The sequence below is a fragment of the Doryrhamphus excisus genome, linkage group LG11 (assembly GCF_037039965.1).
Source record: "Doryrhamphus excisus strain RoL-2023G ecotype Guam linkage group LG11, RoL_Dexc_Guam_v1.1, whole genome shotgun sequence".
NCBI classification, from domain to species: domain Eukaryota; kingdom Metazoa; phylum Chordata; class Actinopteri; order Syngnathiformes; family Syngnathidae; genus Doryrhamphus; species Doryrhamphus excisus.
In genome coordinates, this window is record NC_136367.1 from 6,373,046 (window position 1) to 6,400,956 (window position 27,911).

The following is a 27,911-nucleotide window of genomic DNA, read 5'->3' on the forward strand; positions in this document are numbered from 1 at the left end:
CACAAGTAAGAGAGATACTAGATGGATAGAAACATACAAACGTAAAAGATGCTCACAGGCATCTAACATAATATAGAACAATATATGTTTGTTGATCAATTCAAAGTACATTTATGCTACACAAAAGTGTGTCAAGAACAGATTTATCAAGCAAAATGTGTAAAACACATCAATTATTGGTGTTTTGCATCACATGTTCATTTGACTTGAAACAGATTCCTATGGAATCACATTAGTCAAGCACTAAACAATGTCATCACGTGACAATTTCTTTTTTCAAAATAAAGCATTAGCAACTGTTGATTTCATGACACCACACAAGCACCCACAGGATGAAGACTGTGTGCTGCAACAGGTTGCCGGAGGAAAAGAAAGGAACGACAGTAACATTTGCACTTGACTTTTATTGAAAAGAGAGTTGAAGGTGTTGGATGGCGGGAGGAGGAAGTGGAGCAGCAGCAGCAGCATCATACAGTCAAAGTTCAGGGTGAGACTGCTAAATGTCGCGGACCCCCCGGCGATCCACAAGTCTCTTCAATCTCCGGCTCCTCAGAGGAAGCGGACGAAGCCTCGAGCCGCTCCGACTCCTTCTTGTCCACTTCCTGTTGCGCTTGGATGTGCAGGATCAGACTCCTGATCTCCTCACGCTTTGTCTTCATCCTCTGCTGTGGGAACCACTCTGCCAGGTTCATGGGTAGATGGAAGCTTGTGATGGGATTCTGAATGGGAAGACCAACAGAACACGTCCAAACATGGCCGACAACTAGGAGGAGGAGGAGTCAGCGGAGGTAACCAATTGTAGTGTCCAGTGTAAGTAGGCAAGTGCAGTAAGTTTAATGGACTCAAAGTGGACCATTTAAGGGCAGTTGCGCCACCTACTGCTTCATCACAGCAGTGCGTTCCCAGTAAAAGTACACTTCTAATGGTGGTATGTGAATCCAGGTTGAAGGCTTACGGAAAAAGAAAGTACGCCAACCGCTCACCTCGAAGAAGCTCTCCACGTACTGCAGGATGTAAACGCCACAGTCGCTGAAGTTGTCCTGCTGAGGCACACGAGGACTTGAGCCCTTCATCACGTCCTTCCCAAAGGTGCGATGGCTCCCTTTGCGCACCTCCCACTCCACCTCCAGGTACCTGAAATCAAGTGCACACCGCCGCGTCAAGAGTCGCGACGCCATCCAAACTTTCCGTGACGGAAACGTTTGGGCTCACTCTCGCAGAGTTCTGACCACCGTGGACCTGGTGGGACCACGCAGGGAGTCCATGATGAGGATACAAGGCCTAGGACGGGGATTGGGATAACAGAGAACCCTTTAAAAGCAGTCACAGCGCAAGAGCACCACCCGCAGGCCGACACTTGTAAGTGCACACTTACTGTTTACACAGGTTGACTTTCAAGGGCGAGGCATAGGCAGCGAGGGCCTCATCTGCTGGCGCTCCGTCATCACTGCACTCGTCCTGCAAAAGGAAACTTGAACTTTGCATAGCAGCCCCCGGAGGTCAGATGGACAAAGACAACGAGAAGAGGAAGTACCTGACTGGAGCTTTGGTCATCAGAGAAGGTGAATGTGTCATCGTTATTTGTGTAACAAACACGAATTCTGTGCAACGCGCCTAAAATAAAATAAAATAAAATAACAAAATACACGTCCCAGTCAGTGAAAAGTTGCTAGGAACACTACTGATGATGTAGTTGTTCACATAGTTGGGACTCACTGAGGTATTTTGGTTCAGGCCCCCTGCTGGTGGCGCCGGAGTTCTCCGACGCAGTCCGCTCGTCAGATGGGACCAGGACGTCAGAGCGGGGGTCCTCCGAGTGCCGGTCCAGTAAATCTGTGTCTGGGGACAGTGGACGGCAGTGATCCGGTACGTCCTCGACGGGAAAGTCCTCCGCGGGGGCGGAGCCGGGCTCCCGGACCGGCACGTTAATGCCAGGGAAGCAGATGACTGCCAGGTACCAGTGAGCCCTAAAAAGCCCAAAACAACGTCAGAGGCGTGATGTCACATGGCTGCCCCCCTGCTGGTTGTCTCACTCACGACTCGTTGATGGGGACAAAGACAAAGTCCTTCTGGAATAGATCCACGTGCCGCGTCCACGTCTTCACCCTGTTGTGCCTCCGTTTGTGGATCCTGTGGACGCAGCAAAAGAGGAACTGAGAGGAATGTGGCGGATGAGAGGCAGCTTCGACGTGGTTACTGACGGAAGGCTGCTTGTTTCTGGAAGGTTCCTCCTGTCCCTCTGGTTCAGTCGCTTGTAGAAGAAGGAGCTGAACACGTGGATTCTTTGCGCATCTTCTTTCTTCAATTTCTCTAAAACTAAATACCTGAGAAGCACACGCCAGCGTTAAGAAGAACAACAAAGAAGAGGGTCAAATCTTGGCTTCGCTTACTTTAAATAAAAGTCGATGATGACATCGTTGAGGAACTCGCCATCGTTGAGGCAGTGAAGGTCCTCGTTGGTCACCATTATGCCACCTTTGGCAGGGGGTGGGGGATACACGATCAGTCTGCAAGAGCAGCGAGACCATCAGCATGAAGACGGCGGGCAGCCAGCGGCCAGCAGCACTCACTTGACCACCGGTCCCGAGAAGGTGGGCTGAAGGTCAGCCATATCCTCGTCGTCGTCGTCAAAGAAGGCGCTGCTGTATTGGCGGGTGGCTGTACGCGTACGGAAGGCCACGTTGGTGGATGCCAGCGGGCACGTCCCGCTGACTGGCGATGATGGACGGCCACATTGGGCGGTCTTCAACTGAAGAGAGGACGGTGCCGGTGAGACAGCAGATAACAGAAGCAGCAGAAGAAGAAGCCGGAAGAACCACCTTGTCGTCCTTCTGCTTGGCGGCCTTGTTGAAGTTGACGAGTCGAGCGTTGGCTTCGTCAAAGTGCAACTTGGCGGGAAAGTTGCTGATGTTGTTGGTCCTGCCGATCTCCCCCAAGATGTCCTCCAGGATCATCTGCTCCTTCAATTCCAGGCCTTCCACGAAGATGAGGACTATGTACTTCTCGTCACAATCTTGGAGCACATCAAAGGAATTGTCACCGCCAGATCCATGCGCCTGCTTCTCCAACATTCTCCACTTGTACTCACGTTCTCCCGCGCAGTCGTACCACTGGCCGCCGCTCTCCTGCGACATGTTGAGCTGCGTGCGAAGGCGGACACACTCCTGAGAAGTGGTCTGGAAGAACAGGACGGGTAACTTGCGAACGCTGCACCACTCACAGCTGATCAGCTCGGAGGCCTGAAGGCAGACCTTCTCGGTGGTGTTGTACTCGGCACCTGGCAAAAATAGCAACTCAGCACCGTGAAGGTCTCACGAGGGAACATCTGACACATACCTTCAGTTTCGAGCTGAATGTTCTCCACAGAAAACTGCGGGACACACGAGGAAAACCATCAAAGCGCATCTACCAGGAGAGGAAGGACATTCTCGGAGAAGGGAAAAGACCTACCACGACAGGCTTCTTCACCGTTCTGCGCAGAGTTCCCACTCGGACGCTGCGACACTGCAGGATGATGCTGTCGCACTTGCTCGACTCCACTTTGGAGCGCTTGCTTCTGGGGGAACATGGCTGCTTTCCAAACTGCAGCAAAAAAAAAACACACCAGCGTTGGTGCATGCAGATAACGTTTACTAATACCGGCAACCAGCAGAGGGCGCTCCTGTGACAAGACATGCTACGACACCCAAAAAGTCTGAATTGTTGATGCAAATATTATTTAATTCATTCATTCGTTTTCTACCGCTTTTCCTCACGAGGGTCGCGGGGGGTGCTGGAGCCTATCCCAGCTGTCTTTGGGCGAGAGGCGGGCCAATCACAGGGCACATATAGACAAACAACCATTCACACTCACATTCATACCTATGGACAATTTGGAGTGGCCAATTAACCTAGCATGTTTTTGGAATGTGGGAGGAAACCGGAGTACCCGGAGAAAACCCACGCATGCACGGGGAGAACATGCAAACTCCACACAGAGATGGCCGAGGGTGGAATTGAACCCTGGTCTCCTAGCTGTGAGGTATGCGCGCTAACCACTCGTCCGCCGTGCAACGCGCAAATATTATTTGACCCTTCAAAATCAGCTGACTCAGCATCGCCATCATACATCCGGACACACCAAGTCTTTATGTTCATTAAACAACCACACATAATTAGCGTTGTGAGGACGAGACATAATTAGTATCATGATACAGGAGTATCATAAACAAGTACATGATATCCACTTGTAGCTTTCCTGCTAGACAAAAACAAGCTCCAAACTAAAAGCATGGTCTGTTTTAAAAACAAAATGTCACTGTGGTAAAAAGTCACATTTGTAGTCCAAACACAAGAAGCTAGGTGGATAACCACGTAGCTAGCGAACTAGCTAGCGAACCAGGGATAGCCAGGCCAAGTGTGTAAACAAAAGATGCGAGATAGGTGGACCTGCAATACGTTTGGGAAGGAGGTGATCAAACATGCTGGTATCATATGAATTCAAACGGAATCCGTGAGGTTTTACAGGTTAGTTGGAATTCTCGGACCATAGTGCTTCCATTGTCGGCTCCATACGGGTGTTGGCAACCCAATGTGAGAGCACGCCCATCGGTTTTGAACGACCTATCCTGACATATGTCGATGATTTTTTTTCTACAAAAATGGGCCAATATTGATGGGCGGATGAACGCTGACAGCATTCCCACCTGTCACAATAAGAAAGACTAGCATGTAGGAATCGAACCTACCTGGTCTTTCATCCTGGTCGGCCGTGGTATCATGATATTTACGTTGACATCTTCAAAGAACTCGGTGCTCAGCTCCTCCTCTTCGCCGCCACTTTTCACCGCCGCCTCCACTCTGCCACAAGAGGGTGCTGGAGAGGAGTGCGCGGAATCAGCAGGCTGCGGTGAGATGCTGTCCAGTCTGTTGACACTTCCTGTGCTGGCGTTGTCCGCCTCATCATCGCTGGATAAGACGACTGCGGACATCAAACATCAGAAGACCTTTCATTTTTCTTCCATTTGACTTCGTCCAGACGAGACGCTTCACTTATCATCTAATAATATTCTGACATTTGGAAGGTTTATACGTCTATGTTTATATGTTGTGCACTGAAACCGGAGAGGACTTATATATTAGGGGACTCACTGGGGCCTTCGATGTCGTGCTGCTGGGTCTTCCGCCTCCCTCTGGGTGGATTCCGGATGTTGTAGCAGCTGGACGTGGCGGCCATCAGAGGACAGGGGCCGTTGACGTTCACAGCCCGAATGGTCCGGCTGCTGCCGGCAGAGGGTTTGTAAAAGTTCTGCAGCAGGCCGCTGTTTGGTCCCGGGGAGGGCTGGGATCGGATGGACGAGCGGGGGGACAGCGAGGACAGCGTGCCCGGCTGACAGGGCAGACACGCCGGACTGTTGCCGCAGGCGTGACACTTGGTGCTATCCTCGCACGGCATGCTGCACTTTCCGCACACGGTCTGGTAGGCATGCACTGCCTGGTGAGAAATGGGAATATACAGCTCACGTGCTGCTCGGGTATCGCCGCCCCCCCCCGGTCAGCTCACCTGGTTGGCTTCCAACGGTTTCCTCTTTTGCGGGACACGACGTTTTATGTTCAAGCTCTCGCCTTCTGCAAGGTTGCATGGACAGAAGTCATCAACGTTCTCTTAAGGACAGTGCAGTTGAAAGCGCTTTCTTTATTTTCATCAGGCTGCGGCACATTCTAAAAATACTTCCAGACACGTCGGCGATAAGTCAATTTCCTCAAAGTAGGATTCCTTATTTATAAATGGAATCATTTCGGAGATAAGGCATAGAAAACCTGTTAAAAAAAACAGCTTCCTGTGTAGAAAACCAGCTTTTAACATGATTAGAATCTTCTAGACATAAAATACATAACACCCCTATAGTCAACTTTTCATTACTATTCATTCATTTTCTACCGCTTTTCCTCACAAAAACATATATAGTAGACATACACATATAGACAAACAACCATTCACACTCACATTCATACCTATGGAATATTTGGAGAAAACCCACGCATGCACGGGGAGAACATGCAAACTCCACACAGAGAAGGCCGAGGGTGGAATCGAACCCTGGTCTCCTAGCTGTGAGGTCTGCACGCTTTTCATTACTATAGTAAACATAATCGGAAAAAAAGTATCTATTGAAAAAGAATAGTGCTTGTGTATTTATCAGTAAATGTGTGGAGGACAGGAAGTGATGGTGGTAGTAGTTACGTAAAGTAAAAAGTTATTATTAGGATTATTATAAACTGCGCTCTTTGTGAGATCATTCAAACCTGCAATAAAAGCATGTTGATCCGGCGTTCAAGTCTGGTGCTTGTGTGTCTCACCGCACATTGTGGTAACATTACTGACACCCGGTCACCAGTGTTTTTTGCTTGAAAATGCTTTATTTTGGTGATAAATACATATCATTTGTTTCAATACTATGTATGAGTTAATAATTAAAATACTTTTGAAAACCTGTCATAAAAGGGTGATATCCGAACCGCAATGTGGCAAGTGATGACTGTGGCATAATTTTTTTTTTTTTATGCATAAAAGGCATAATTTTAAAAAGTACAACTACAGTCTGACTAATTTGACATGCAGGCTCTTTTTCCACATCTTCTCATACTGAATGAGTATTTTTCCACAAAGAAAAGAACACAACACACCTGCTGTGTCAGGGCACGTGAGAACAATGCTGTCCACTTCCAGCGCCGGCTGCGTGATGGTCAAGTCGTTCCTGTTGATGTACAAAGCCTGTGTTGATGCTGCTAAACTCACCACCACGATGACGATGACGACAGCTTACCTTTGCTTAACATCCACACTGCGGACGAGACATAAAAAGACAACATCAGCTATGAGAAGGAAGCGTCACCGGCGGCAGGGCAATACGCCACGGCTCACCTTTGTACTGGTTTCTTTAAGGTCATCTGAGCGTGCTGAAAGTGGCGCCCCTGCAGGACCACCCCGTTGGTGATGCAGTTGCTTCTGTTGGGCACGAGCGAGGGCGCTGCTATGCTGCAAGAGGACGTTTTCACACTGGGGTAAGAAGTGCAGTGTGTGTGTCTTATTGTGCACCAGAGAGGGGGCCCACCTGAGCCGTTTGGGGGGAAGCTTTTGCAGAGGCCTCAGGTGACTGCTGGACCGGTTTTCATACGTCCGCAGGGGCTCCGCCGACGTGAAGTGCTTCAGAGAGGGACTCTGCGCACACACAGAGAAAGCTGCATGTGAGGCTAATTGGCCTTTGGCCCCCAAACGCCTCCCCAAGAAACACATTAGTAGTAGCTTTGTCAGCTATACCACAAAGCTAACATGTCAGCTTTGCATATTTTGACCTACACTGGATGGCTTTTAGCATCTTTAATACAAACAATGTATCTTTGTAATGGATGCCAAATGCACTGGAACAGGTTTGTTCTGCTATTTAATCTGTCCAGTTACTTTTGAGCCCCTGAGATTAAGGTTTTGTGTTGAAAAAAAATGCTAAAATAAAAAAAATAAATAAATATGAATAAAACTGTTTGGGTTTTTTTATGGTCAACATGCCATGATGGCATGGAAAAAGGGTCAACACTGCAAATATTGACTCTTCACATAAACTTCACGCAAAACTCAATAAATGTCTTTGCCACATAGGAAATGTATGTAACGATACTTCAATGTACCATAGTAACATTTGACAAAAATAACCATCAACACTGAAAAAGCAAACTGTAAAAAAAAAAAACCAATACTTGTGCCAGGACTGTATGCTCTCATAAAACATCTTAGCTGCCCTTGCAGCGTCCTTAGAAAAGCAGATCCTTCTTTTTCTTCTTTAGTTATTCCTAATTGTATCTTTTAGGAAACTAAACGGTGGTCATGTAACAGACGCCAGCCAGTGCGGCTGCACAAGTGTACGTTGGTAAACCGCGTAAACCGCCTCTGCCTTAAGAGCTGCGTTGAACATTCGGTGGACCGTCCGGGCTTTTGGCCGAGCGGTCAGCGCTCTTCTCTCCCATTACCGAGTCCTGTGTTTGAGCCCCGGTGCAGGCAGTGTGAATCAGGCGTGTCACAGTAACATTCATTCATTTTCTACCGCTTATCCTCACGAGGGTCGCAGGGGGTACTGGAGCCTATCCCAGCCGTCTTCGGGCGCGAGGCGAAGTACACCCTGGACTGGTGGCCAGCCAATCACAGGGCACATATAGACAAACAACTCAATTTTATACCTATGGACAATTTGGAGTGACCAATTAACCTAGTATGTTTTTGGAATGTGGGAGGAAACCGGAGTACCCGGAAAAAAAACACGCATGCACGGGGAAAACATGCAAACTCCACAAAGAGATGGCCGAGGGCGGGATTGAACTCGGGTCTCCTAGCTGTGAGGTCTGTCACAGTAACAGTTTTGAAAAAATGAAGATTCCACCCCATATTTTCCATACTTTTCTAAAATCAAATTCCATACTTGCATAGGAACCTTCTGTTTACCAAACTGAGAAGGTTGTGGATGAGATGTTGGATCAGTACAGGAAGAAGGTGAGGAGGAAGTGTTGATAAACCAAAAGGGTGGTTACCTTTTTTCCATCTAAGGATGCGGATGCCTGCTTGACCGTCTCCTGCGTGCTCACCACACCGGACCTGAGGGGAGCAAAGAGAATAAGCAACAAAAGAAGTTTCTACAAAAGAGCGATACAAGTGAACACAGAATGGCGCTAACTTGAGTTTCTCCTCTTCCTCGCCGCCTCCAGCATGAGAGAAGCTCCAGTTGCGCTTGTAGCCGCCATCTGGACGAGCCTCTGATCTTTCCAGAGCTTCAAGTCCAGAAAAAAAAAGAACGGCTCATCAGTGGAACCAAAAAACTATACTTTTCCCGAAACACACGCTGTCAAACTTCAGCTCACTCTCTGGAACAGTACACTCAATGGCCACTTCATTAGGTACACATGCCCATCACATCCTTTCACTTCCAAAGATGATGCTTAACATCACACTGAGAGATACTGCTAACATGTTGGTGGGCTTATTTACAAATGCGTGAATTTATATATTTATTCATATTATTATTAATATTATTATTTACTCATATACACTTTTTCACCTCAGCTTCATTTAAAGACTGTCTGTGCACTTCTGCAGTGTTTCATCCTATAATTCTAATGCTATATTACCTGGAGCTAGCATAGTTGATGCTAATGACCAGGCTGGTATTTGAGCATTTGAAAGAAAATGTCGGTTCAATTAAAAACCTTGTAAAAGTGGAGGAGCGACCACAAGAAGGCCTCCTATGCTGCAATCTCCCTTCATACTGCAAAGGCAGCTAGTTAGCGCTAACTGTTTCAGCTAACACTTGCTAGTTCACTTTGCTCTCCAGTCCACCGAACCGGACCGAACCGGACTGGACCGACTTTCTTATCCCGCCATCTCCTGATTCCAAACCCCCCCAGGCTGTCAGCGAGCAGGCAGGCAACATTTGCCAGGGGAGAAGCCCTATCAGACAGACAAGTCAGGCTAACGTTAGCCACTTAGCTGCAGCTATTTTGGACTGATTCTGTGACACCGCTTGATATTTGTCTTTGTCAAGCGGAAATTTGAGGGCTGGGTGTGGGTCGTTCGACACCGGAAGACCTGAGCTTACCGTGCAAGAAATGGCCTCTATTTTGGGCCATGTTTATTCCATGTTCGTCCTCGGATGATAGTGTTGCTCCTCTTCAGGGCAGGTTAGATCCGATAAGCAAGTTAGCCGCAGAAATTCTCTCCTTACGGAAGTGAAACACGCTGACTTCACAATAAAAGTATGCTTGTTATCATCTGTTCAAAAACAGATCGGTTTTAAAGATGCATATTATGATTTCAATTGTTTGAATTGGGAGGCCTGATGAATTGAGACGTGGGTGACAGACACATCTTTTCCAATGAATGATAATACGGACTTCACGGAAGACCTTGGATATCCACGTGTACAGTGCATCCGGTTTTACAGCGGTAATTCCAGGTCACATTTTGTCCTTACATCCAAATGGAATAGAGGATATTTTGTGTCAAATTTTGAGGACAAAAGTGCATGGATTCCATTTTGGAATCATAAACTCCGGAAACAGTGAAAATGCTGTCAATGCTTTAGATCAGTTAATCATATTGTTTTATGCATGCCATTTCATAACAGTCATGTTGCTTCAGGTTTGATTGCTACACATAATGTAACATTGTGTATGCTATCTGCACATTATAAAGTCAAATATTTATTGCTCTCCTCCCCCCCGCAGGTTATTTCGGAGATAATAAAAAACAACTCAAGCATCAAGTCTTTATTAGAAAAATATGTACAAGTCAATATTCAGTACAAAATAAACATTTGTTAGCAAAAAGACTCTTCTTGGGGATCAAAAGTTACCATTTTAAAATAAGCTGGCAAAAAACGAGCCTAACAAACCTCTGAAATAAAAATATATATTAAAATACTAACTTTGTGATAAAAAGGCAGGGCACCTTTGAAAAAAAGGTGACTTTTTGGCATTTTTAAATGAAGTTTCCTCCGCATCCTCATCAGGAAGTCTTCTCTTGCCAAACTACAGCAACAACATGTAAAGGTGAAAGGTCACGTACAAGTGAACACGCTCAGTCAATCACACAGTAAGAATTTATAACAAACGTTCCCGACAAACACTTAAGACTGTTCACGCTGAAAGTCGTACTCCTCCTCACACGATCCCAACCGTGAAGACCGGCCGGTCGGCCCTGCTTGTCGTACGGCGACCAGCGGGTCCTGATGCGGTGCGGTCGGGAGCCACGCGGGGAGCCCCTCCCCCACCTCTCGTCAAACGTCTGCGCCATCACAAAGTGCACATCAACAGTTGATCAAGTTCAAAGCTGGAGTCGTGTCACCTTACCGTTGCATCCAGCCTGCAGCGCGGGATGCCGTGCATCCTCACGGCGACACATCAGGGAGGGCCTCGACACCTTTGCCCTGCTAGTCGGGTAACAAAAAGGCAGCAATTAGACATGGAAGCGCCATGAGGTCACGTCCACACGCACACACGGCCTCAAGAGGACGACTTGCTGCGGTTTGTGACAAGTGGACAAGAAGAAGCCTCTCATGCGGAAAACAAATGACACACAAACATGCAAGCTGAGGAAGCAGGTCGTCCTCTGGGGACCAGCGACTAACTTCGACGCCCACCCACCCCCCCGACCCAGAGACTTGACTGACACACGTGTAGGGGCAGGGCTTACGCTACATCGCATGACAGCCAATTAGACAAAAGAAGCCGAGTGTGGGCATGAGGATGAGAACGTGACGACAGCACCTGAGGGTGTGGGTGTGTGGGGGGGGGGGGTGATTTTGGACGGCATGCGAGGTGACACCGCTGGCAAACCTTATCTCCATTTTTCTTCCAAGGAGCGTTACAATTTGAAGGCAATTTGAGGAGAGAATTTGCCCAAACATGAATTGGCAACACAATTGGAGGTTTTGTACACGAGTGTGTGTATGTTTATTCAAGCAGACAAACAGCAAAGAATACAAGCCAAAAGGTAAAGCCAAAAATGAGGACCACGACGGTCCTTTACCGGTTTTTTTCTTTTTTTTTTCCTTCTTCAAGAACAAAACACGCATGACGTAGTGACAGTACAAACTGTTTTTCTTCTTAGCTAATTAAAACATGGAAAGCTAAAAACATACATAAAGCTAGAAGCCAAATGGACTTAAAAAAGAACATTAAAATATGTACAAAAAGACCTCTTGCCAGATGTCACCAATTTGGAGCGGACGTCGCGGGCCAATCACATGGAGTCTGCTTTACTTCCATTGTTGGCCAAAAGAATCCTGATAAAATTCCTGGTTGTCAGATTTGTACCCGGAATAGTTACCAGAATGGTCACCACCTTGGAGCGGTTGTTGAGCAATGGGTTGGGAGCCCCAGTTCTGATTATTGGTCTGGCGCCGCTTGGAATCGGGCTGGTTGTACCCGTCAGCTTTGCGCTTTCCTCCCACATTTCCACCGCGGCCACCCCGCGCACCACGTACCCCTCCTCGCCCTCGCGGCTGCAAGCCTCCTCTGGTGCCCCGACCTCCTCGGACCGGTCCGGGTCCACCGCGTTGGGTGAAGCCGGCTCTGCCTCGTGGTGGGCCGGCTCCGCCACGCCCTCTGCCTGGGGAGACTGCGCCCCTGGCACCCCTGTTGCCCCCCCGTCCTCGGGCTGGGGACTGGAAGTCTTCGTAGCCGTAGTAGGGGTCATCGTAGCCGCCACGGTAGTTGTGATAGTCATAGCCGTAGTAGTCATAGTAGTCCTCGTAGCCGTAGTAGTCCGGGGAGTACGAGTAACCACCCCGGCCGCTGCCTCGGCCCCGCCCTCTAGTGGGAGGCGTCATGTGGGGCGGGGGAGGGTAATAGTAATAGTCGTCATACCTGCCAAACAAACAAAGCAGGTCACTTGGTTGCAGTGAGGTGGACATGGAGGGAATAAGCAGCTCTTACATTTGCGTTTTGGCAGCTTGTCTCTGAGCTTTACGCTCCTTCCTTTTCTGGTCTGGCGGTTTGGCAAACACTATTTCTATGGGCTCTCCTTCCAGCTCCTTGCCGTTTAAGTTCTCCAGCGCCTGGACACATTCATTCATTCACTCACTCACTCTCTCACTCGGCAGACATCAGCCAGCGCCTCCTGGGACGTACCTTCACGGCACCCTGCCGCTCCTCAAAGTGAACAAAGGCGTAGTCCTTCAGCTTCTTCACTCGCTCCAGCTTTCCAAACTGGCTGAAGCTGGTCTCCAAGATCTCCTCTGTGACGCTGTTGGCGAGGTTGCGCACAAACAGCACCTTGACCTGCAACAAGAAGACAACATGATGGAACACATTTGAGCATGACCGAGCACGAATCCCAACCGGTACCTTCGCCATGACTTCGGGATCGGGGTCTTCAATGGGGTCCGCCCACTCCACGTTCACCGCGCTGCCCCAGACCTTCACCTTGCCGCTCATTAGCCGTCGCCGGGCCTGAGCAGCAGTTTTATGGTCCTCATACTCCAGGAAGCAGAAGCCTCTGTTCTTCTTCTTGTCGTCCGGCTGATGGTAGAGAATGACGTCACTGAGGCCCTCTAGAGGCAGAGAGGAGGGAAGCAGGCTGAACGTTTGCTCTACAATGAAGAGAGGAGGGGACCTCTTTACCTGTGACTTTAGAGAACTCTTCCACAATCTGCTCCTTTGTTTTGCTTTTGGGGATGGAGCCCACAAAGAGCCGGTTGTTGGCCACGGATATGCACACGCCGATGTGTTTGCCTGGGCGGATCTCGTAATTATTACACTGCGGGATGAAAACATCACAAGGCTCCAATCCGGGACAGTGAGATGAGGGAGTACCGAGGGAGGGGTTCGCTCTCCACTCACCAGCTTCACCGCCTCCTGAGCAGACTCTTTGGCGCAGAACGTGACAAAGGCATAGCCCCGGTTCAAGCCACTCAGAGGGTCCATCATGAGCCGCAGGTCCCAGATAGGCCCCGCCCTCTCAAAGAGAGGAACCAGCTCATCTTCAAACAAGTCACGGGGAATCTTCCCTATAAATATCTTTGATATAAAGCAGAAACACATTGAAGACCAGCACCTCTCCAGGGTCTCATTCCAAACTATAGCAAATGTACCTCTGTTCCCACAGTGGGTTGGGGTCCCGTGTACACAGACTCAGGTGGGGGTCCACCATATTTTCGCTGGCCTGTTGTGACATCAAGAGTATAGCACGTTCTGTCCAACAGTTCTTTGATTTTCCCCTCGTCTGGTCCTTTAGTGGAGTCTGAAACTTTAGTCCCTTGTTTTTCCCTCTGCCTGTAGGTCTTCATCACGCCACACAGATAGGCACTTTTATTCTGAAAGAAACCCACGTTACAACATGAAACTGCATCAGACCCGACCCCCTTTGGTGCATACCTGAACATGTGACAAATCGCTCTCTTTAAACTGGACCAGAACCTGCAAGGCCCCCTCCTCTGTGAACTCTTTCAAAGCTTCAATAGCCCTTTCATCAAGGTCACTGTGCGCTACCAGCCCTGACAGACGGACAGCATTGTTGTTAGAAAGCAAGTCCACATTGTGCTAGCTGGACATTCACCACATTTGTCCATCCAGTCCAGTCAATATGATCATACTTTTCACCGAGGACATGGATTCAGCGGATCAACTCTGTTATTCTAGAAGGAATACACTTGTGCTAACCTGCTATGTAGAGTTCATCAAGCTTCTCCGCCACTTTCTGCGGTAAGCCGGCTTCTAGCAAGGTCTGGAAGTGTTCCGAGCGTGTGACGGCTGCTGTTGTGTCCATTGGTTCCTCCGTCCCGTTGCCGTTGACGTGATCCGTGGCCATGTCCTCCGACATCTGCCCGGGCGAGATAGCAGCAGCATTTACGATCACAGCACAATGTTGCACTCTAGATGCCTCCCGACGTGTACACAAACACTACAGCTATACTCCATAACAAGTCCACCACGCCTCTGCGGGCTAACATTGGCTATTTTTTTACTGGCTGGCTCGAACGTTGCATGTCTACTGCTTCGTCCCAACGCGGCGTCAAATTCCAAATAACCTCCGATACTAACTTGGCACTTGGGCCATACACATGTTTACTGTTAAATAAGCAGGCAATGAAAGCAGGCCTGCTGTACAAAATGCCGGCTAGCAATGCTAACACCTAGCCAATGTCGGTGTGCCTCACACTGCCTTTGAAGGCGACACGTGCAACTTTTAGCGCGCAGGTGACAAACCTAAGGATTCCAAAAGGTGAACGCGATGCGAATCCGCCGTGATGAGCTTTTTGTCCCCAAAACTAAAAACTAAGCAGGGTGCCGGTGTTATGTCGGCTTTCTTTAGTCCAGTCGAACAAAATGGCTCTGCCGCAGGCCTAAAAGCACGGGGTTTCTTTAAGTACTTTTCATGGGCAGCACATTTTTCATACTTCCGGTTATGAATATTGACTTTTATCAATTTAATAAGAATCAATCGCAACTGTGCTGCACTTATAATATCTTAATTGGTATCTTTGTCAACTATGTTGTTTAACAATGGCGTCTGCGACAGGTTTTCGCTTAATTTTTCATTTTGAAATCCGCACTATATTTTTATTTTGAAGTCAATCGGAAACGCGAATTGATGTGTTACCGCGATTTTGTCGTTTTTACTCTTTATTTGAACATTTCGCTCATTTTTGTAAATAAAGATCAGAATCAAAACATGCAATTTGTATATTGTGTAGATTTGTGTATTAAGTATGTTAATTTAAGTAAGTAGTATGCATGTTAAGAAAATTAAATTCTTGAACGAGACTATAGTCGGTGGCGAATAAGTTACGTCTTATTTCCGACAGATGGCAGCAGAGCAACGATGATGTGCCCACTAAAATATCAACGAAGAAGACTGCTTAGTGAAATTCTTGCATTGCTATTGGTTGAGTCTGAAATTTGAAATGCCGTCATCGGAGAAGGGAAAAGAACGTCAACAGTGAAGCTTTCTGTGAAAAAGCAATGGATGAGAACTCTGATGCTGACCAGAAAACACTGAAGAGTCAGGCAAGGTCGGCTGAAATTGGGCTACACGAATACAGGTAAAACTTTCAATGATTTCTTGTATAGTTACAGTTAAATAAGGCGGAACGTTTTTGTCAACTCGTGTTGCTTTGAATGAACTTACCGTAACACTCATTAAACATCTTGAGATTGTTCTGTTGAAGATAATTGGCTCAGATAAAAGCGTAACTTTCATTTCTTACTTTGGACCACCGATAGAGTCTGTCTAGTCTGGACCAGAAAACTTGACACCGCCTCCAACTGGTTAGCTAAATGAAACAGCTGAATAAACAACACATAACAGTGTTGTCGTGGCTTCCCGGCATTTTTCAGGATCCATTTTCAAATCTTAAATTTGTTTTGAAATGTTCTGCCTGGTGTGAACGCCAAAGCTCCTCAGCCAGAACCACCCTCTCAATCAATATACTGCCTCGATACATTCTAAGAACTAGACCGGGTTGTCCAAAGTGCGGCTCGGGGGCCATCGACATTTTTGTTACTGCTCCGCAGCACATTCTAAAACTACAAACTTCACTTTTCCCATCATCCACAATCCTTAATAGACATGAACACGTATCTTTCTCTTTTTTGTGCATCCTAAAGATATAAAAACAGCTAAAATGTACCTAAAAGCCTCCTGAAAGAAACTCCAAAAACCACCAACAACGCTCCATTACATAAAGTGACTGTAAATATTACGTTATCATGATATAGCATGGATATAAAACCATAAGGCATCGTTGGAGGCGGGCTTGTAGTCGGAATAGGTGTGTCCCATTATGTGCAGGAATTAGCTGCCCCTGTTTATCTTTACCACATGGAAAAAAAGAAAGTGTTTTTGTCTCGCATCAGGATTGTGCATGATGGACAAAATATAAAAAAGTGCACTTTCCATTTCATTTATACTTCATGTGTAATTTGTTTTTAACAAGAAAACTAAAAAAAACAAGAGCAAAATTGGAAAAATCTGTTGTAATTTTTTCGAGAATAAAGTCAATTAAAAAAAAAGTTGTAATCTAACAAGAAAATATTTGCACTGCACTGCTGATGGGATGCCACACAACTTCATGTATTTTATTTCTTATAACTGACTTGAGTATTTCCAGAATAAGAGCACGACATGAACGTAACACTGGAATGCCAACACTCATCCCAGTCTCATCCTCAGGAAGTTTCAATCCACAAGCAGAAGCCAGGGAACGGCACTCAGAGGTCATTTCCGCGTGCTAGCGATCATCTTGTCATTCATTTCGTTTGTTCATGAATTCTCATTGGATGTCGCGCAGGAGGTCAAAGGCCGCTTAGAGACTCCCGGTTAACAAACGAGATGTCTTCACAAAGGGAGGCGGCTCGTCACTCAGAGGTGCTCATCATCATGATTATTACTGTGATTATTATTATCACCACTACCAACACATCTTCTCCCCCAGGCCACAATGGACTTCCAAGCCAAAGCGGCGTCCCGCATCACCGTCACCACGTATGTCACTTTTGTAGACGTCTACAACTCAAAAGTCAACCCTGCCCTGACGAAAATGCATTTTGTCCCCCAGGATGTCACGCTCTGAGACTTCCGCCGCCATCTCCTCCTCCGGCAAAAGCGCCAACGTCACGTTGGTGCCGAAGTACTCCAAGGATGCGCTCGCGTGTGAAGGTTCTGAGCTGTGCTTCGAGGAAGTGCGAGCTCAAAGGTTCTTCCAAAAGATGCAAGAGAAGCTGCAGAACAAGCAGACAGGAATCCGTAAGACATCAAATGACCTTGACGGGATTTAGTCGTTTTTAAAAAAAATTTTGCTGCCTTCTTTCTTACCTTTGCTTTCTGGCTGACAGGAGAGGAAAAGGTGAGGAATCAGAGCAGACTCGACAGCCTTGAACTTGAAATGAAAACTATCCTGCCATGCAAGGTGATATCACAACTTGGCATGGGTGTTTGTTCCTACTCTTCATTTCATCCTTCATCACTTCCTCCTTTCCTTCACAATATTAACTTCATTGAATGGAATGGTTGTCATCAGCTGCCTGCAGCAGACAGGGTGGAAGGTGAGCATCCCGAGCCTGACCTGAAGGACTTTGGGCGTCCTCGTGCCTTTTCTTGCCTGAGCAGCAGACCCCCGCTCAGCCTCGTTCAAAAGTCCAGTGTTCTACCAGAACATTCTCAAAGCTGGAGGTTCCCCACAACGCCCGGCGGCAACACAATCGGCTCAGACGAATTCCGTCATGCGTCTGTTTTGGCTGAGCAGAGGAAAAGTTTGCCCAAAGACACTTCTGGGTCCGAAGACAGACGACCATCGGAATCATTGGAGACGCTGAATGGTAGGTTTGAAACATTTAAGACGATACATTCAGATACGGCAAGATATAGCCTGCTAGGCTTTTTAATCGATTTCTTGGAAACCTTTAACAGCAAAGCAATTCTATTTTGAAATACAACAAGTCTTTCAGTTTTGCATCATTTTTATGTCCTTGTTAGACCCAGTTTGTGCTGCTCTCTGAAGAGAGTAGTTAACAGCATGGTAAGAGATTTTAGTTTTAGTTGTACAAAAATGTACATCCTTCTTTGAAAATCATCTAATTAATTTTAATTGTTTGTGAAATGGATAAAAATGTTTGAAATGGAAAAAATTGTTTGTGAAATGTACGAAAATGTGTTTTTCTTTGGAAAACAAAGACATTTGCAAGTGATCCCAAACTTTTGAGCGGTAGTGTACATTTTGCACTGTTGGATTTTAAGGAGGTCATAAGCATATTTTCAAAATGCTAATTGTCTAAATCCAAGCTTTACCCTGACTACTCTTTTTTTTTCACATGACATGACAGAATATTTGCAGAAACATTGAGGGGTGTACTCACTTTGGTAACATCCTGTACATACATAGGAATAAAGGTAGATCTAATCTAATCTACATACACATGCAGTGGCTGTTGATTACCGTAATGACCCATACGTACAATACCGCTCAAAGGTTTGGGATCACTTGCAAATTTCTTTGTTTTGCAAAGAAAAACACATTTTCACTCATTTCACAAAAATTTTTTTTTTCCATTTCACAAACATTTGTATGAATTTCACAAACAATGAAAATGAATCAGATGATTTTCAAAGAAGGATGTATATTTTTGCATAGAGGCCTACTATCAACAACTGTCAGTCCTCTGCATCAATCTCCTGGTATGGCTGCTAATCCATGTTCATCATTTCAGAAGGAAAAGCCATCTAAACTAAAACTAAAATCTCTTACCATGTCGTTAACTACTTCCTTCAGAGAGCAGCACAAACTGGGTCTAACAAGGACAGAAAAACGCTGCACAAATATCTGAGAGTGTGTAGTTTAAGACAAAGATACCTCACTGGCAGCTGCACTAAATAGTAGCCATCAAACACCAGTGTCAGTATCAACGGTGAAGCGGCGACTTCAGGATACTGGACTTCATGGTAGGACTGCCAAGAAAAAGGCATATCTCAGACTGGCCAAAAAAATTTCCAAGTGATCCCAAACTTTTGAGCGGTCGTGTACATTCTTGCAATTTTTCCCAATGTAAAGTAATTGCATCCCCATAATGGTTTGTGTTGAGTTATTTTGAGGGGACAGTAAATTTCCACGGTTATCTAAGATGTACACCAGGTGTCTCAAACACGCGGCCCGCGGGCCAAATGTGGCCCACAGGACACTAGTTTGAGGCCCCCGCCTTGATATGAAAGTTTAATGTTAGTGCGGCCCGCGCAAGTCTGATATGGATGCTGTATGGTATCATGTACCCAGAAAAAATTATTACGTTTGATTAATGTTCATGTTAAAGGTTAAATAACTGTTAATAGTTATCCTCCCTATTAGTGTGGAAGTGGTAAGTTTTTGGATATTTAAGTTTAAAGGAAATAACTTGAAGACTACCGTTTAGGTCGCTAGCTCTCTAGTTTGCGAGTTAGCATGTGTCTCAAGACTCTGCAGTTGCGCAATATGTTGTAAATAAAAAGAGTATAAATGTGACTATAGTCGTGTTTTGTCATGTCTACAGGGCTCTAATAATGCTTTGTTCATTTTAATCTGAAAAAAATAATTTGTCTACCCACCAACTATATGTGGTTTCTCAAGTTTTTATTATTTGCCATTTTATTATTATATTTATTTATTTATTACTGGTTGATTGATTTTCTTTATTCTTGATTTGTTTATTTATTTTTCATCTTATTTTGTGTAGAAAAATAAAAAGTAATTTGAGAACAGTGGAATGTTTTATCAGAGCTTTTCTTGTAGAAAATTGGAGCCAAAGCGAATTTTTTAAAAAAATTTTTTGTTTTTAATAAATGCGTTGTTTTTTTGGGTTTTTTTTTTTGGAAACCTGATGCGCTCCAGTGGCCCCCAAGTAAATTGAGTTTGAGACCCCTGATGTATACTGACTACACCGTGTGTGTGTGTGTGTGTGTCAGCATCACAGGAAGGCACCGCCAGCGTTTCCCACATCACTCCCAACAACTCACTGGCCTTGGCGCACGCCACTCCATCATGGGTGCTGCCATCTCCTACTGTCAACACACGCGAGGCTCTGGGTGAGTTCTTCTTCATACCTTCTGGAATGTTCTGTTACACGGGTGTGACCTCATGACATTTTCATGATCTTTCTGTGTGTGTGTGTGAGATGCAGGTGTCATCATGGACATGTTCCAGGCCCCAACGCTCTTGGAGGACCCTTCCAACAACATCTCAGCTTTCCTCGCTGGCGGGAGGCCGCTGGATGACGGGAATTCAACATATGGTAAAAAGTGAGGTGATCCTGCCCTGCGTCTCCTGGCATTAATGGCGCTCCCTTCCACTCAGTCCCCACCTTGCTGGCCGACGTGAGCGCCCACCAGCCCTTCACCGTCTACCAGGATGACTGTCACAAAGAAAATGTCATGTAAGAACACTTCATGGAATTAGCACATAGAAGCACGGGTGTCCCTAATCAAGTGGCTGTTAGTGACAGTCACATGATAAGGTGTTTTGGTCCCCAGATCCGCCCCGCCCCAAGCCGCACACAAGAGTAAACCAGTCCGAGCCTTGTCTGAGCTGCCACTGTCCGAGTGGAAAAAGACCAGCATGAGTGAGGTGTGTGATGATGATGATGATGATGATGGGCAGGAAGTGAAAGTGGTGCTGTGTCCCTGCAGGACGGTCCCCAGGACAAGACGCCTGAGGAGACCACCATGTGGGGCGCTCGTGACAATGTGCTCAGCTCTCTGGCGGCGTGCCCCAACAGCACCGCCGACTTCGCCATGCTGGCACACTGCGTGTCCACGCCCTTCACACACAAAGCGCCCATCAACGTTTTCCAGGACGAAGGTAACGAAGGTCCCGCCCTCTGCCGGGGGCGGCTGGTATGTCCCTAAGGTTCTGATGGACCACTTTGCTCTTGTCGGCAGACAACAAGTGTGATGGCACAGAAGCCAATGAAAATGCTTTCATCAGACGTCAACCCAAGCTCAGGTTAGCCACGCCCAACCGTCCCGCTCGTCACTTCCTGTTCAAAGCCTGCTGACTCGTGTGACTCCTCCCACAGCCCCATCATGGAGCAGAGTCCGTCTGACGACAAGCCGCCCGACGCCGCATCCAATGTGGCCTCCGCAGCGTCACACTGCACCATCATGGGGGAGCCGCTCTCCGCCGCCGATTGCCACCTGACTGCATCCACCTCCGCCATGATGCCCCCGCCGCCCGCCGTGCTCTCCTTCAGGGAGCAGACGCTCGGCCCCTGTGACTCATCAGCCCCCAGGACCAGTGGACTTCACTGGGGCGTGGCCTCTGACCCGGCGCCGCCTGCAGACCGCACCTCTCTCAGGGGTCCGTTTAGCATCCCGAACAACTTAGAACACAGCAGGCAAAAAGCCGGGGACCTTCCTGCTGCGTCCGACTGGCCGCCCACCCCCAAAGCCCAGCCCAACCTGGACGCTTTCCCCAGTCCACGTAGGGGTCTGGATGTCTGCATGAGTCCAGAACCTCCATGTGACGTGCCCATGAGCCCGACACCGCTCGCCTCGCACGATGAGCCTATGGCGAGCCCGGAAAAAGACCCCGTTCCCGGGGCGAGCCTCACCGGGCTTTTTTCGGATCCGTGGAGCAGTGACCTCATCTCTGGACTCCTGTCACGTATGAACCCGCCTCTCAGCTCGCACCCGCGATACGTCAGCTGGCGGCACAGCCTCCCCAACATCACGCCCAAGATGAGCATCAGCGTGGGTAAACGCAGCCCGCCTTATTCGGAATGTTCTGAACTCCCGTTTCTATGACAGTCTCTAGTTGCAGTGCGGAAGAATACATAATGATCCATAATGAGATGCTAACTGTGCCCTCTGACAGGAAACTGGTCTCTGCGAGTGGACCGCGTCCTGGGCAAAGGAGCGTTCGCCACGGTTTATCAGGCCACCAACCCCGAGAGCTCAGAGCAGATGGTGCTGAAGGTAAGAAGGCATGGGTCACACGTGGCGTGTTTGCTGTCGCCCGCTTGCTGATCTTTGCCGCCCACAGGTGCAGAAGCCGTCCAATCCCTGGGAGTTTTACATCAACACTCAGCTGGACGCTCGCCTGCTGCCGCACACGCGTCGCCTGTACGGCCGTGTCCATTGTGCTCACCTTTTCACCAACGGCAGCATCCTGATGGCTGACCTGCATCACTACGGCACCCTGCTGGTACATCGCCACACGGGTCCCACGCCCTCTTTTTTTGTTTTGGGGCGGCCTCCCCTTCTCACCTCTTGTGTGACCCCTTCAGAACGCCATCAACGTGTATAAGCAACTCGGCGAAAAGGTCATGCCTCATCCGCTCGTCATCTACTTCACCTTGTGCATCCTGCGTATGGTGGAAGAACTGCACGCCGTCCGCATCATCCATGCCGACATCAAACCCGACAACTTCATGCTCTCACACGAGTAAGTATGCTAGCACGCTGTGGAAACACACACACACACACGTCACACCAGGGGAACGCCAAATCAACTGGGCAGAGGGCCGTTCAGTGACCATCAGACGACATCGGCTAGAGCAGGGGTGTCAAACATACGGCCCGCGGGCCGGAACCGGCCCCCAAGGAGGTTCGATCAGGCCCGCAGGATAATTTGAAAGTGGAAAAAATGCATAAAAGACATGGAATTAATATTTTTAATTTGCTGCAATTCATGGATTATCCGCTAAGGGGCGCACTCTTTCCATCAGAGTAGAAGACAAGCCGCATCACCGAGACAGACTGAAAACAGCAGACGGTATCAATGCGCCATCTGCTGCTTGTTACGACGTTGTTAATACCTTGGTCTCTACCTCTCCGCTACACCCTCATTAGCCAAAATGTCGTTATCCAAACGGAGAAAAGTAGATAAGGAGTGTAGAATTTTCAAAGAAAAATGGACCACGTCCTATTTATTTATAGAGATGCACGGAAAACCTTTGTGCTTGGTGTGTTAGCAACAAGTTTCGATATTGAAGGAATATAATATTTGCCACTACGAGACTCATCAGAGCGAAAAATATGACGGCTTGCAAGGACAACTGAGAAGAGATAAGATGAACGAATTGCTGGCGGGTCTGAGGAAACAGCAGTCAACTTTCATCAAGAGCCGAGAAGTCAGTGAAGCAGCGGTAAAAGCCAGCTACCTAATTGCTAGCGACATAGCATTAGCATCGAAGCCGTATTCCGACGGTGACTTTGTTAAACGATGCATGATGAAGGCGGCTGAACTTGTATCTCCCGAGAAGCGACAAGCTTTTGCCAAAATAGGCAAATTTGCCTCTGTAGGTCTGGACAGATTTTATCAGTATCTACTACCAGAGTACCCCAAATTAACAGCCCTGGCTGCTAAAATTTTGTGCATGTTTGGGACAACCTACCTTTGTGAACAAATTTTCTCAGTGATGAATATCAATAAAACAAAAATGCGTTCAAGGCTCACAAACAAGCACTTAAATGACATTCTGAAAGTGACAGCTCGTCAGGACATGACACCTGGTGTTGATGCACTTGTACAGGCCAAAAGATGCCAAGTTTCAGGAACAAATACAAGTCCAGACTAGACTAACACCTTTAAAATGCTGCCTTATATACTGTTTGCATTGAAAGAATACAGCTCTGTGAAGATGAATCCTTACTGTGGTGATTTAAAAAATGTGCACTTTAATGTTAGTCAGCAGCTTCAAAACAAAAGTTGTGTGATGGAATTCTACTGTTCATACAACTCCATAAATTTTCAGTATATATTGTATGTGTATGTATGTTTCATGTATGAAGTTTACAGATTTACAGGACAGGCGAACACTTTCTTTATTACACATTTAAAATCACTCTCCTTAGTTTGTAAGGTGTACGCAGGGATTACATTTAGATTTTATATGCGTATGTGTAAGTGGTTTAAAAATCCCTTTCTTTAAAAGTCTCATTTAATCTTAAAGTGCATTACTATATTTTTCAGTACCAATTAAAGTTTTGTGCCTTTGTACAATCAGTGGGATCAGTTGCAATGCATATTTGTGAATGATAAAAGTAAATTGCACATTTGTCCAAGGAAATATGAGGTGTTTCATGAAATGTTTTGTAAAAGGATATTTAATTCATTCATTCATTTTCTACCGCTTTTTTCTCACGAGGGTCGCGGGGGTGCTGGAGCTTATCCCAGCTGTCTTTGGGCGAGAGGCGGGGTACACCCTGGACTGGTCGCCAGCCAATCACAGGGCACATATAGCCAAACAACCATTCACACTCACATTCATACCTATGGATAATTTGGAGTCGCCAATTAACCTAGCATGTTTTTGGAATGTGGGAGGAGACCGGAGTACCCGGAGAAAACCCACGCATGCACGGGGAGAACATGCAAACTCCACACAGAGATGGCAGAGGGTGAGAATTGAACCCTGGTCTCCTAGCTGTGAAGTCTGCGCGCTAACCACTAGACCGCCGTGCCGCCCCATTAAATTTCAATATTTTCCTAATGTTCTTGTGCTTCTTTACACCAAAACAAAGGAAAGAATGATATTTTGGTTATTTATAGCAGAGTATGGTATAATTTTAATGGACCGGCCCACTTGACCTAGGCCGTATGTGGCCCACGATGCGAAATGAGTTTGACACCCCTGGGCTAGAGAATACTTTTAAGAAGGAAAAGACCAAAGGGGGCTGCACAGCGATCGAGTGGTTAGCGCGCAGACCTCACAGCTAAGAGACCAGAGTTCAATCCCACCTTTAGCCATCTCTGTGTGGAGTTTGCATGTTCTCCCCGTGGACTCCGGTTTCCTCCCACATTCCAAAAACATGCTAGGTTAATTGGCCACTCCAAATTGTCCATAGGTATGAATGTGAGTGTGAATGGTTGTTTGTCTATATGTGCCCTGTGATTGGCTGGCCACCAGTCCAGGGTGTACCCCGCCTCTCGCCCAAAGACAGCTGGGATAGACTCCAGCTCCCCCGCGACCCTCGTGAGGATAAGCGGTAGAAAATGAATGAATGAATGAACAAGTGGTAAGGTGACTATAGGGGTGTTATTTAATGGCTAAAGGGCTTTAATAATTATGAATGTGAGTGTGAATGGTTGTTTGTCTATATGTGCCCTGTGATTGGATGGCCACCAGTCCAGGGTGTACCCCACCTGTCGCCCGAAGACAACTGGGATAGGCTCCAGCACCTCCTTGCGACCCTCGTGAGGATAAGCGGTAGAAAATGAATGAATGAAGACGTCCAAGTCTGCTTCTACGCCACAAAATTGCAGGAAAGAACCAAACATGGAACTCTGAAAGGTGGAAGAACGTTTTATTCCCTGATGAGAGAAAATGGAACCATGATGGTCCTGATGGCTTCCAACGTTACTGGCATGACAAGGAGATCCCACCTGAGATGGGGGCACCATTATAATCCTTCACTGTAAACCTGTACACGGTTGTTTTTGCTCAGGTTCTTGGAGAACAAGTTTGCGTGTGACAACTTGGAGCAGGGTCTGGTCCTCATCGACTTGGGTCAAAGCATCGACATGGACCTTTTCCCAGAAGGAACGGCTTTCACCGCCAAGTGTCTGACATCAGGATTCCAATGCACTGAGATGCTCCACGGGAAACCCTGGAACTACCAGGTGATCACATGACTATTTGGTGCATGGTCACGTCGTGGTGTCATCCTCTCTAACGTGTTTGTGTTTCCAGACGGACTATTTTGGGATCGCGGGCACGGTGCACTGCATGCTGTTTGGGACGTACATGCAAGTTGTGAACGACGGCGGCGTGTGGAGGACCACCGCCGTGTTCCGAAGGTACTTCCTGTGCGCGTCGCACATTTATTAGCGCTTCCTCTCGATCCATCCCACAAACGTGAGCGCTCTTTCCTCCCAGGAACCCTCACAGCGACATGTGGCTGGACCTGTTCCACACGCTGCTCAACATCCCCGAGTGCGGCCCGTTGGCGAGTCTGAGCGCCCTCCGCCACCGCCTGGAGTCCGTCCTGCAGGACAACTACAGCAGCAAGATGGCGTCACTAAAGAGCCGCCTGGTGGTTCTCCTGCTGGAGAGCATCAAGGCCGCTCGCAGATGACACCTCCCCACCCCATCCGCACACGGCCGGCCTCCCGTGTTACGCCCCCTAGTGACTTTTTAGCGGAGTTGATGAGTAGGTGTTATGATCTTCTGGTGTTGGACGGAGAAAACAATAAAGACAAACAAGCAATAGCATTTGGTGTCTTCAGTCTGACCTGCAGGTAGCGCCTCAGACACGCTCACGTGGGCGTGTCCAGACAGGCCACATTCTTTCCTTTCCACACCTTTTGTGATGCCTTCATGTGCACTGGTTATTGTTGGTATTCCACACTTGCTGGTGCTTGTGGAAAGGTTGTGTCTGCCTTTGCAAAGACGATCATCTCCGTTTGGCGGCAACTCTTTCATCCGATGTGTTGCAAACTGCAACGTGTGGGGGGAGGAATAAATGTCAACCGGAAAACACAGCATTCCCAGTGGTACTTGAATGCAGCACAGAGCAAGCGCTCCAAACAAGTCATGGACGCTGGTTTGTCTGACCAACTTGTGACAGCTGCCTGCAAGGATGCAGACCCCGCCACCAAGGTCTCGCTTCTCTGGAACACATTTTATGCCGACCTGTTCGCTTCTGATGGGGCGTTCAGGGCCCCCCGTAGTAGTTTAACACTACTTGTGTGCAGGACTACATGATGCAGCAGACCATGCTGAGGGTCAAGGATCCCGCTCGCTCCCTGGACTTCTACACCCGCGTCCTGGGCCTGACGTGAGACCAAAGAACTTTAGTGTTGCTACGGAGACAGCGCTCCCAACACTGTGTGTGTGTGTGTGTGTGTGTGTGTGTGTGTGTGTGTGTGTGTGTGTGTGTGTGTCAGGCTGCTGCAGAAGATCGACTTCCCCTCCGTGCGCTTCAGCTTGTACTTCTTGGGCTACGAGGACAAAGCCGAGATTCCCAATGATATCAGGGAGAGGACGGCGTGGACATTTTCCCGCCGAGGGACCTTGGAGTTGACACAGTAAGGCATCCCTGTCATCTAATGCTATCTTTGCCGTAAAAGAGGTTGCACGTGCCGAACCGTGATCAGGTGACCAGAAGGTTTAAAAAAAATCCATCCGTTTTCATTAGGGTTGCATCATGAGCAGTTGTTGGATGGATAGCATTCCTGGCATGAACAAAAAGGGTTTTATAGAAATATTTAATTCGTTTTACTGTCTTAAATGCAGGGGCACGGCCAGCTATTCTGAACGCCTACACATTGCCACCCCCTTCTCCTATTTTTAATAATTATCTTTTTTTTGTCCTATAACTTTTTCTAGCGCCCCTGCCTAAATGTGGTCTTTTCTGTAATAGTCGCCCGTATGTATGACAACAAATAACGTTTCACTTTGTTCATCTCTTCATAGAAGACAAAACAATTTTTTTTGTGTGTGTCAGTAACTGGGGTTCTGAAAAGGATGCAAGCTCGTCTTATCACAACGGCAACAGCGACCCCATCGGCTACGGTGAGAATTGCAGCTGCTCGTCAGAATGCAACTTTCTGTCACGTGACGTCGTCCTCGCGTGTGTTGCTTCCAAAAGGTCACATTGGCATCGCGGTGCCTGACGTTCACGTCGCTTGCCAATACTTTGAATCCCAAGGAGTGACCTTCATCAAAAAACCGGACTCAGGTGAGGACTAGTCTATCTGGACACAACGTGGACGTCCAGGTAGACATGAAGTGTTTTTCTTGTAGGGAAGAGGAAGGGGCTGGCCTTTATTCGGGATCCTGATGGCTACTGGATCGAGATCTTAAATCCCCACAAGATGGCGCCCTTGATGTCACCTTAGCCAGAAGACACGGTTGTTGGCATGTACGATAATTTGTAGACGATAACATAAAGGAATCGTAATACTTGATTTTATTATATT

The 27,911-nt window shown here is 47.4% G+C and overlaps 3 protein-coding genes across 7 annotated transcripts; 1 reads left to right on the plus strand and 2 right to left on the minus strand.

Moving 5' to 3' along the window:
* Window positions 1-145: 145 nt before the first annotated feature.
* On the minus strand, window positions 146-9,862 carry senp6a (SUMO specific peptidase 6a). The gene is made up of 24 exons (XM_058072163.2): window positions 9,621-9,862; window positions 8,703-8,796; window positions 8,560-8,623; window positions 7,095-7,201; window positions 6,905-7,018; window positions 6,807-6,824; window positions 6,667-6,737; window positions 5,543-5,607; window positions 5,131-5,473; window positions 4,728-4,960; window positions 3,451-3,582; window positions 3,337-3,370; window positions 3,089-3,277; window positions 2,820-3,013; window positions 2,571-2,749; window positions 2,391-2,507; window positions 2,202-2,324; window positions 2,038-2,130; window positions 1,717-1,967; window positions 1,535-1,614; window positions 1,376-1,458; window positions 1,213-1,281; window positions 984-1,134; window positions 146-719 (listed from the first exon to the last, which is right to left on the minus strand). Exons 1-24 carry the CDS (start codon window positions 9,649-9,651, stop codon window positions 483-485), a joined length of 3,072 nt encoding a protein of 1,023 aa, XP_057928146.2. The 5' UTR covers window positions 9,652-9,862; the 3' UTR covers window positions 146-482.
* Window positions 9,863-10,275: 413 nt separating this feature from the next.
* Window positions 10,276-14,893, minus strand: LOC131125816 (heterogeneous nuclear ribonucleoprotein Q). Of its 3 annotated transcripts, none has more exons than XM_058067719.2 (12): window positions 14,731-14,893; window positions 14,185-14,344; window positions 13,900-14,018; window positions 13,617-13,838; window positions 13,366-13,542; window positions 13,147-13,282; window positions 12,871-13,076; window positions 12,655-12,804; window positions 12,460-12,581; window positions 12,009-12,390; window positions 10,873-10,949; window positions 10,276-10,807 (listed from the first exon to the last, which is right to left on the minus strand). In XM_058067719.2, the coding sequence occupies exons 2-11, from the start codon at window positions 14,342-14,344 to the stop codon at window positions 10,911-10,913; spliced, it is 1,713 nt and encodes a 570-aa protein (XP_057923702.2). In that variant the 5' UTR covers window positions 14,731-14,893; the 3' UTR covers window positions 10,276-10,807; window positions 10,873-10,910. The 3 variants fall into 3 exon arrangements, with proteins under 3 accessions (XP_057923702.2, XP_057923698.2, XP_057923687.2); XM_058067715.2 differs by having other exon boundaries at window positions 10,873-10,952; XM_058067704.2 differs by lacking the exons at window positions 10,276-10,807; window positions 10,873-10,949 and having other exon boundaries at window positions 11,445-12,390.
* A 471-nt stretch (window positions 14,894-15,364) lies between these two features.
* bub1 (BUB1 mitotic checkpoint serine/threonine kinase) lies at window positions 15,365-26,199 on the plus strand. 3 transcript variants are annotated; one of them, XM_058076069.2, is made up of 20 exons: window positions 15,365-15,566; window positions 16,685-16,740; window positions 16,815-16,891; window positions 16,959-17,008; window positions 17,082-17,269; window positions 17,359-17,432; window positions 17,544-17,841; window positions 19,955-20,074; window positions 20,170-20,280; window positions 20,343-20,421; window positions 20,519-20,612; window positions 20,675-20,846; window positions 20,927-20,990; window positions 21,064-21,740; window positions 21,861-21,961; window positions 22,029-22,190; window positions 22,273-22,430; window positions 25,436-25,610; window positions 25,681-25,787; window positions 25,867-26,199. In XM_058076069.2, the coding sequence occupies exons 1-20, from the start codon at window positions 15,487-15,489 to the stop codon at window positions 26,063-26,065; spliced, it is 3,042 nt and encodes a 1,013-aa protein (XP_057932052.2). In that variant the 5' UTR covers window positions 15,365-15,486; the 3' UTR covers window positions 26,066-26,199. The 3 variants fall into 3 exon arrangements, with proteins under 3 accessions (XP_057932052.2, XP_057932059.2, XP_057932075.2); XM_058076076.2 differs by having other exon boundaries at window positions 15,366-15,566; window positions 16,697-16,740; XM_058076092.2 differs by lacking the exon at window positions 16,685-16,740 and having other exon boundaries at window positions 15,400-15,566.
* The last annotated feature ends 1,712 nt before the right edge of the window (window positions 26,200-27,911 follow it).

Coding starts and splice junctions, on each gene's coding strand:
- LOC131125816 (XM_058067704.2), bottom strand. CDS start 14,344: ATGTCGGAGGACATGGCCACGGATCACGTCAACGGCAACGGGACGGAG. Junction 13,283..13,365: donor CTCAGGAGGCGGTGAAGCTG/GTGAGTGGAGAG, acceptor TTCATCCCGCAG/TGTAATAATTACGAGATCCG. Junction 12,805..12,870: donor ATCCCGAAGTCATGGCGAAG/GTACCGGTTGGG, acceptor TTCTTGTTGCAG/GTCAAGGTGCTGTTTGTGCG.
- bub1 (XM_058076069.2), top strand. CDS start 15,487: ATGGATGAGAACTCTGATGCTGACCAGAAAACACTGAAGAGTCAGGCA. Junction 20,847..20,926: donor CAACGTTTTCCAGGACGAAG/GTAACGAAGGTC, acceptor TCTTGTCGGCAG/ACAACAAGTGTGATGGCACA. Junction 20,991..21,063: donor AGACGTCAACCCAAGCTCAG/GTTAGCCACGCC, acceptor CTCCTCCCACAG/CCCCATCATGGAGCAGAGTC.
- senp6a (XM_058072163.2), bottom strand. CDS start 9,651: ATGGCCCAAAATAGAGGCCATTTCTTGCACG. Junction 3,278..3,336: donor CATTCAGCTCGAAACTGAAG/GTATGTGTCAGA, acceptor TATTTTTGCCAG/GTGCCGAGTACAACACCACC. Junction 2,508..2,570: donor TTCTCGGGACCGGTGGTCAA/GTGAGTGCTGCT, acceptor CTGCTCTTGCAG/ACTGATCGTGTATCCCCCAC.